Source organism: Lipotes vexillifer, unplaced genomic scaffold (genome assembly GCF_000442215.2).
Source record: "Lipotes vexillifer unplaced genomic scaffold, Lipotes_vexillifer_v1.1 scaffold201, whole genome shotgun sequence".
NCBI lineage: Eukaryota > Metazoa > Chordata > Mammalia > Artiodactyla > Lipotidae > Lipotes > Lipotes vexillifer.
This window is the reverse complement of record NW_006788159.1, coordinates 236,943-246,488: the sequence shown is the minus strand read 5'-3', so window position 1 is coordinate 246,488 and position 9,546 is coordinate 236,943. Positions and strand designations below refer to the sequence as shown.

The 9,546-nt window shown below is 33.8% G+C and overlaps 1 protein-coding gene across 4 annotated transcripts in view; it reads left to right on the top strand.

Annotated features, from left to right (window-relative positions):
- The window catches only part of PTPRK (protein tyrosine phosphatase receptor type K), a 573,018-nt gene that overhangs the window by 549,626 nt on the left and 13,846 nt on the right, over nt 1–9,546 (top strand). For all 4 annotated transcript variants that reach the window (XM_007461250.1, XM_007461251.1, XM_007461249.1 and 1 more), the window contains 4 exons: nt 608–644; nt 1,950–2,047; nt 2,469–2,585; nt 7,035–7,189. In XM_007461250.1, coding sequence (XP_007461312.1) covers nt 608–644; nt 1,950–2,047; nt 2,469–2,585; nt 7,035–7,189 — 407 coding nt within the window. The remainder of the gene's footprint in view (nt 1–607; nt 645–1,949; nt 2,048–2,468; nt 2,586–7,034; nt 7,190–9,546) is intronic.

Below are 9,546 nucleotides of genomic sequence, written 5' to 3'. Positions count from 1 at the left end.
TTTCCCTATATATGTGTGTACCTATAATTATGTGTGTGTAAATTAATATTATCAGCACATACAAAATAGTTTTGGCAGATTCCTGAACATATTATAGAACAGAAATATTCTCTAAAAAATCTCAGCAGGACTTTGACTTGATGCACACATGCATTGTCCAGCTCTAACATTGGAATGTTCTGTTATTTTTTTATGGTTCTAATATGTCGTTGTCTATTTGTAATGCAGTGTGTTGTACTTTTGGATGATAAAATAAGAATTAATATTTTTGAACACAATTTTGCCAGGAATGAATGACTAAAGATTAACATGAAGGCATAAACATTTTAGTGAAACCAAACAAAATCCATGAAGTTATTTCCTAGCAAACAAAACTCAATTATGTAATATATATTTTAATCAGAGCCCTTAAAATATTTCATTTTTGCTTTATTTTTACCTTTCAGATAACCTAGGTTTGAGAAGTGAACTACGAGTTCACTACTCATTTCTGGACTTTTTACTGTAACTTAATCTTAACAGGTGGTTGTCTTCATCTTTTTATGCCTTCATTCATTTATTTCTGACACTGATATAAAATGATGACCAATTTGTGCTCCTATTTTAGGGCTACCAGAGACCAAGCCACTACATTGCAACTCAAGGTAAAACTTTGCCTTTTTAAATGTAATAGAGTAACCAAACTTGCTTAAATCATCCATGTGATTTTTTTGTAATTTTATCTGAATTAACTGAAAAAAAAAGATCAGCTTTTCTGCTTAATACTGCTTTTTATTCATTTGTATAATACAAATTGTTTTCTCTGTTTAAAATGTATATAAATTAAACCTTGATTTATTTTTTTAATTAAAAGTAAACGAGAAGCTGCTGGTAGTTTTGAGATTTGGTTCTTAGCATCCTGATGTCCCAGAGCACTAGTCAACAGGGATGGGCAGAGAAATTACTTATTTTTTGATGAAAGCAAGTTAGATCTCATCTTGTGTAAGGTGCCTGTTTTCTTGCAACACAGTCTGTCGGCCTGGCACGTAATAGTACCCAAGACCAACACTGCTGTAATGAAATACTGGACTGTCTTGCAACAATTGTTTTAAAGTCAAGACTAAGACAAAACAAAGGGCTAAAGGGAACTTAGTTGAGTTCATTCTTCGTGGAAAATAAGAAGACAGTAAAGAAATCTTGTTATAGTGGCACACTGGGAAATAAAAGTATACTAACAATAACACCAAAACTACTCTAGTTATCTCCCCAAACTGACCACTGACCATCAGAAGAGAAACCTGCACATCTTATTTTATAAAAGAGGAAAGTAAAACAAAAGTTAATTTGCTCTTTTGACAGAGGTCATTTTCTAAGTGTTTTTCACATATCTTTGGTGTAATTGAGTTTAATTATAAACTCTTTAAAGTTAGAAAGATCATCCATGGTGAATAATATTCTGGTTTCATGGTATAGGGTAGAGTAGAGCCCAGTAGCTGCTTTTGCAGTTCAGAGATGATACTGTAAGATTAGAATGTGTCCTTATATGTATGATAGTTCTTCATTAACCCCTAAACATGCACTATTTATAAATGATGTGTGTATATTTAATTGGTAATATGTGCTGTTTGGTTGATGGTGGTGTAAGACTTCCTATTTTGACATGTACATGAAGATGCATTAAAGTAACTTAGAGACAGATATAAGTACCCTAAAAACTAGTGATTTCTTCTTCTGAATTTGAAAACATAGAAGATAAACTGAAACAAACAAACTTGTACATGCCTATGTTCTTGCCTTTAGTGTGAATTTAGATATGAACTGAATTTAAGTACTTTCAGTGACATTTTGTGTTACACCTTTAATTTTTCTTCTTTGGGTCATTTAGTTTATATTGCTTTTTATCTTGTCTAAACTTCTTAATAACTACAAAATTTCTCTGATAACATAATATTCAAATTAATTTTTTATAGGCCCAGTTCATGAAACAGTATATGATTTCTGGAGAATGATCTGGCAAGAGCAGTCTGCCTGCATTGTGATGGTTACAAACTTAGTTGAAGTTGGCCGGGTAAGAGGCACAAAAAAATCTGTGTGTCACAGAATATGACTGTAAGTTGAATAGCAAAACATAACACACTTAAAATAGAATATCATTCAATTGTTTGGGAAAAAATTCTTAGGCATACCATTTCAAGTGAGTGCTCCTAAGTGAGTCTTTGATTGCTGAGAAATTATTTCTATTTAATAAATAAAATAATAAAATAAGCTTTGATTTTATGCTAGAATCTAATTGCATTATCAGGCTTGTATGTTTTTATGAAATTGCACAAAATCTTTCTATTTATTGTGTAACAGATTATTTTATCTCATTTGTAGATTTTTACACTGTCTTTTAATTGTGACCTGAAGAGTTATCACTGAAATTAAATCATCTTGGTTAATGGGTATTATATACTCAGGTTCACCTATATATACTTTTTGTTGTTTAGGTTAAGTGCTATAAGTATTGGCCTGATGATACTGAAGTTTATGGTGACTTCAAAGTAACTTGTGTAGAAATGGAACCACTTGCTGAATATGTAGTCAGGACATTCACCCTGGAAAGGGTAAGTACCCTAAAGTTCTACAAAAATATGTATATTGAAACTTTTTTTTTTTTCTTAAAATCCGTGTTAAGATTTGTCTTGATGACGCTATCAAATCTATTCATTCATTCATTCCACAGATATTTATTTGAGAGCATAACATGTGCCAGGCATGTTTCTAAATCTTGGGACACATATTAAATCCCTGCTCTTGTGGAGCTTATAGTCTGTTGAGGGGAGAAAGACATTAAAAATTAACAAATGAACAAATACATCATATATTTTGAAAAGTACCATGGAGAAAAATAATGTTGGGAATGGAAGTAGGGAAAATTGCTGAGGTAGAGGAAGGAATGGCCTACAGTTTTAACAGAATGATCAGGAAAGGAGTTGTTGAGAAAGTAACATAAGTAAAGGCTTGAAGGAAATGAGCGAGTGAGTGATATAACTATTATATATCCCAGGGAAGGATTATATCCCAGGGAATTTGTCCCAGGCAGAATATTCCTGATGGAGGGAAGAGTCATTTCAGAGACCCTAAAGGCATGGTATTCCTGTCACCGTGAGAAACAGCCAGGAGTCTAGGGTATTCAGAGATGGGTTAAGTGAAGGGGAAAGAAATATGAGATAAAATTAGAGAAATAACAGAGCCAGATAAGTGAGCCCTTATGAGCTACTATGATGATTTTAGTTTGTATTAAAGGTAAAAGTAGCCAGCCATTGGAGGGTGTAAGCCCAGGAGTAACATGATCTGACTTTTTTTTAACAGGATCAGAAAGACTGAAGCAGAGTGGGCAGTGTAAGTAGACTGAAGTAAGACGTAGGAGCAATAACATACATTGTTGCAGAAAAGTTTAATAAATTTGACCACACAAAAGTGTAAAATTATCTGTATCAAAAAATTTTTAATTAAAAGATGTACACACAACAAAAAATATCTGTGATTATTTAATATTCTTAATTCATAGCGTTAATATAGATAGAAAGGAAACAATAGAATCCCCCCCAAAAAAGCAACTGCTAAGCTGCCTATTGAAAATGTTTAACCTCATGCTATACCATTTTGTACTTTCAAATCAACCAGACCTTTTAAAAAAAGAATTATAATCCTCATTGATTTTAAGGATATGGTGAGACAGATATTTTCATATGTAGCTGATCGTACTTAAACTGACATAAACCCTCTGTAAATCAGTAAAGCAGTGTATCTACAGAACTTTAAAATATTGATGTCCTTTGACCAAGAAACTTACCTTCTATGAATCTATCCTAAAAAATGTATTAAAAATACAATGACTCATATATAGTCATAGAAAATTATAGATAACCATAACTGTCCACAATAGATAATTAAATTATACATCTATGATCTGGAAATACCACTCTTTACAAATGATATTTATGAGTAATTTTACCATCATAAAAAATAATTAGGGGAAATATTAAATGGAAAGTACCATCATACAGAACAACATAATTATGATAATCATAACTATAAAGTATGTATGAAATTTTCTTAGACAAATCAAGTAGAAAAAAATAAAGATGTAGGAGATTTCAAGAAAAGAACGATCAAGCATGATTTAATGAATAGCTAGATCCCATTATTATGGAAAGAGAGAATTTGGAGTATACATTCTTCTTGTAAGTTCATTAAAGTTTTATAAAAAATCAATCATGTACTTAGTTATAAAGGAAATCTGAATATATAACGAAAACTCAAGACGTTTCCAAAATCCAATGGAAAATAAAAACAAATCACTGACCAATGATCCCCCAAATTACGCTCAGAAATCACCAAAGCCTCTTTTGAATAATCTTTGAACTATAGCCTTAAAACTAAAATTATATTGTAAAGATAAACAATTTCACGTCAAAATTTCCCACAAGTTATCTTATGAGAAGAATATATACTTGTGAAAATTCATAAAATTAGAAAATCAGAAAAAAAAAGTCAATAAAACAGAGGAAAAATTAAATATAAAACCAAAACACAAACAAAAAAGAATAAATTTAATCAAAGAGCTATTTCCTTCAAAAGAGGAATAAAGTAACTAAACCACTTGTCAATTCCAAGTGAAGAACAATCAAAACAAAATATGCAACATTAGACGACACAAAAGGTGTATAACTACAGTTACAGTGCTATTAGGAAAATTATAAAAAATAGTACGTGTGAACTTGGAGACAGATTTTAGTCTAGGTACACTGATATTCTAGCAAATAATAATTTCCAAAATTTGACTCAAAGAGAGTTAGGAATCTGAACAGATAGTAAAAGAAAATAGAATGAGTGTTAAAATTTGCCATTAAAATTGTATTATGGTTTCATAATTGAGGTTTCTTTAACCTTTAAAGAATAGCTAATGAATAGCTAATGCCTAAGTTAATCAAACTATTTAGGCCATTGAAAATCATTAAAACCAACTAAATGTATTTTAAAAGCTAGCATAACTGTGATAACAGAACCACATAGAAATAGGACTCTCTCAAGCTCTTCTCTCTGTCTCTCTCTCTTTTTCAGTCTCTCTCTCCCTTTCTCAAGTATGTACACACACATACATTACAGACCAATTTCATTCAAGAACATGCTGAAAATTTGAATCCAGCAGTGAATTAAGAAAAGATCACAACATGATCTTTCATGATTGTTTTTTAAGAATGCAAGGATTTTACAACTGTGGTAGGAAATCTAGCAGGATATTTCATTATTTCAGTGCATTGCAGGAGCAAAACCATATGATTTTATTAATAGATATTGTAATGCACTTAATTTTATTTAAAAGATATTTATAGGCATACTCTAATTATATTAGAAAAATAAGGAGACTTGCTAACATTGTTAACATTGTAACATTATTGGGGTTTTATTTTTATTTTATTTTCTTGTTATTTAGAACAAACACTGAAAAAGAGTGATTTTATTTTACATCACATATTTGAAAATTACTCAGGAATATTTAAGTAAAATGAACAATAAGGGAACATGCATTGCCAGATATTAAAATTTTCTAAAAAGAGCGAGGTCCTTACAGCAACTCCAGCAAAAGGAGCAATGCAGAGGAGATGAAGTGATTGTCTAAAGTCAGATCTTTGAATAATTTATGGCCTTCCTCACTGGAGCTGACTTGAAAAGTAGTTATGAAAGTGATTTTATTTGCACAATTCCATGGTGATGTTTATCATTGTCACTATTATACTTATTTGTTGAGCCCTGCTTTGTGTATGGTATTGTACTAGGAACGGGAAAGAAAAAGAATTATAAGATATGATCACTGGCTTCCAAGGTTTGGGTGGTATTAGTCTGTTTAAGATGGAATCTAGGGCTTCCCTTGTGGCGCCGTGGTTGAGAGTCCGCCTGCCGATGCAGGGGACATGGGTTCGTCCCCCTGTCCGGGAAGATCCCACATGCTGCGGAGCGGCTGGGCCCTTGAGCCATGGCCGCTGAGCCTGCGCGTCCGGAGCCTGTGCTCCGCAACGGGAGAGGCCACAACAGTAAGAGGCCCGCGTACCAAAAAAAAATAGAAAGATGGAATCTAAAGATAAACTTTCTCAATTTAGTTCATTTATTTCATGCAATTTTCCCACCTTTTCTGAGGAATAAGTGAGACTGAGATTCACAGATATCTCACAGTAGAGTTGGAAATATATGGATCATAGTGGGGTTTGGGGGGCTACAAATGTGGATTCTTAAAAATAAATTATGCAGCATTTCATCTATATTCTCCAAGCACTGCTACTACAATGTACAGGCTTCTTTTAACAAAAAGGAAGGGGGAAAAAAATAAAAAGGAAGGGAAGAGCTTTGAAATGTGTATTGAAAGGGTTCTCTTAAATTAACCCAACAGGAGAGAGACACAACAATGGATGCTTTGCTTCTTTCATTTTGTATTTTTGTTGCCATAAATAATCCTCTGTGTGGTGAATTATTTTACAGAGTTTAGAAAAATAGTCTGCCCAAAGAACAGTTTAGCTGTCTGAATATTTTTACAAACCAATCTAGAGTAGTACTGTTCTGGAAAATCCCTACATGCTATGCTTCAAAACTATTTCAACATGGATAAGCAAGGCATCAAAATCTCTTTGTGAGGTGAGAAGTAGAAAGTTGCTTTTATACACCACTTGAGAACTCAGTGCACTGGGTCAATAGGGCAGCATTTTAACTTCCCATTTCTTCCTTTTCTCCTAATCATTTTATATGTTGTCATTCCAAGTAAGGAACAGACTGTCAAGGTAAATAAAATTTACCTAGACTTATAGAACTGAGCAAGACTTCTAATTTTCTTTCTTTGGCAGTTGTCTGACAATAAAGGTAAGCTCCTAGGCCATGTCAGCATCCTTTTTCAGAAAAAGCATGGTCTTTGATAAATTTCTCGTTTTTTTCATTGTCAGTCAGGTCTAGTACTCGTGGTTGTCTTTAATGGCTCTATTTTGGTCCTTTTGAAAACACTTCTTTACATGTTTGCACAGAGGGGATACAGTGAGATGCGTGAAGTTAAACAGTTCCATTTCACCGGCTGGCCTGACCATGGAGTACCCTACCATGCTACAGGCCTTCTTTCCTTTATCCGGCGGGTCAAGTTCTCCAATCCTCCCAGCGCTGGCCCCATCGTTGTGCATTGCAGGTAAGTGGTAGTCCAAATGGCATTGACTGTGTGCAGCTAGCTTTTTAAAAATATCCAGACAAGGCTTGTAAGCACAAAAACTAATGCATACTGACAACAGGCGTCCCCATCCCCTGGGCCGGTACTGGTCCGCGGCCTGTTAGGAGCCGGGCCGCTGGGCAAGAGGTGAGCAGCGGGGTAGAGAGAGAGAGAGAGAGAGAGAGAGAGAAAGGAGTGAGCGAAGCTTCATCTCCCACTGCCCAGCGCTCCCGAGCACTGGCGTTACTGCCTGAACCATTCCCCTACCCACCCCCCTGACCCCCGGCTGTGGAAAAATTGTCTTCCACAAAACTGGTCTCTGGTGCCAAAAAGGTTGGGGACTGCTGGCTTACAAGGTTTCAGCTTTCATGTATTACAGATAAGGTAAAACAGTAATAAATAAAAGTTAACTCTAAGGAAGATATAAAATAGAAACTTCAGAAATAAATATATTCATCGTAATGTGTGTAGTATTGTCTATAATTGCGAGTGTAGAAACTCTGCCTTTTAGTGGCAACATCTGTGTGTGTGTTGTGGTGGTGTTTTTTTTTTTAAATCACTTTTGCAAATCCCATATTATATTATGGAATGGTAGGTAAAGATAGAGATTTCTTGCCTATCTAGTAAATTCCCAATAGAATCCCAGCTTTTAAAACTAAATTTGGTAAAAATAAAATACAGTATGTGTGTGTGGAAAAAAAAAAAAGATAATAATTCCATCATTGCTAAAAGTTTTCTCATACCCTTTCCAGTTTATTGTCCTTCCCACACAGAGGCAACCATTATTCTGATTTCTGTCACCACAGATTTTGCTTTGCCAGGCCTTGAACTTCACATATATAGAATCATACTTATGTCTTCTTTGCGTCTGACTTCTTTTGATCAACTTAATGTTTTCGAGATTCATCCAGTGTGTTGCTTTTATCAGTAGTTTATTTCATTTTACTGCTAAATAATATTCTATTTTATGACATATATCACAATTTGTTTATCTACTTTCCTGTTGATGAATATTGGCTTTGGTGCCAATTTTTGGTTAGTATGAATAAATCTTCTAAGAACAAAAAAAAATAAATTTGAGGCATACAAAGTTATTAAGTGGTTTAAATTGCAAGAATTTGTGCTGTAAAACAGCTACTTAAAAATTTTCTTTTTTAAAAGCCATCCATCAGAGAACCTTGAAGACTACATCAGTAAAATCCAGCAAATATATGCCAGAAAAATCTGATTATCCAGACTTTCTTCTGATTAGAAACTTCTCTTGAAACAAGCATTCAGAGACACTAAAAGCAAATTACATGACCCTCATTTTGAGATATGAACAGAAAAATATGTACTGAATCTGAAAACTTTTCCTAAATGCTGCACACTATTCTCAAATACTGTCCCTTCCAAGCTACATAATAGGTTGTGCTTAATCATTTTTTTTCTTTCTGGAAATCCAGACTATTCAGTATTTAAATGACCATGTATAAAAGGGGAAAAATAAAGCACAGAGAATACAATAAAAGTAAGGCATCCCATTAGGATCAGATACTGTGTACCTTGCAAAAAAAATCTGTTCAATCCTCCTCAAGAAATCTGATATACTCTTCAGTTACTTTCTTGTCTCAAACCCTGGGAACAGTGATTGAGAAGATGGTAGGCAAAAAAAAGAAATAGAGATAGCCACAATACCTTTTACTTAAATTTCTTAAATAACAGTAAGTTTAAGAGAAATGACCAAATCTGGACAACAAAAAAATAATGTTAGTCTATCTATGCATTTAGAAAATGAGATAAATGGGTTTTCAATTATGGGGTGTCCTCACTTATCATAGAGGTTTACTTTCCTATGAATGGCTTGCTTCAGAAGTGCTCCAAGATTCTCAGATACTCTCTTGAAACAGAAGTGTCATTTTCTACTTATACTTGGGTATCTGAATTTATGGAAAAGAGGAAGCTAACTACAAAGTGAATTTCCTGTAAACATCCCAACTATATCTTGTTTGCTCCATTGACTTCTATAGATGATTGGAGAAATATTTGTAGAAATATTTCCAGTAGGTGAAATAATCAACAGTGAATTATGATTCAACTACTGAATTAAATACAGTAAGATAGTGGCATCTTTGTGACCTGTTAAGAATTATACTTCATACCTCGCAATTCATTTTCACTTTCTCTCTGGATCTCACCATTCAAAACTCTTTTTACTGTTGTTCTCCCCACTGATAACCGCCATTTTCTTCCCCATCCTCACTATTAGCACTTCCCCTGAATTGTGACTCCTCAGATCTTCCATTTAGAGGTTTTGGAATTAATGTTCTTTTGCCTTGACAAGAGTCTGTGACTAAGAC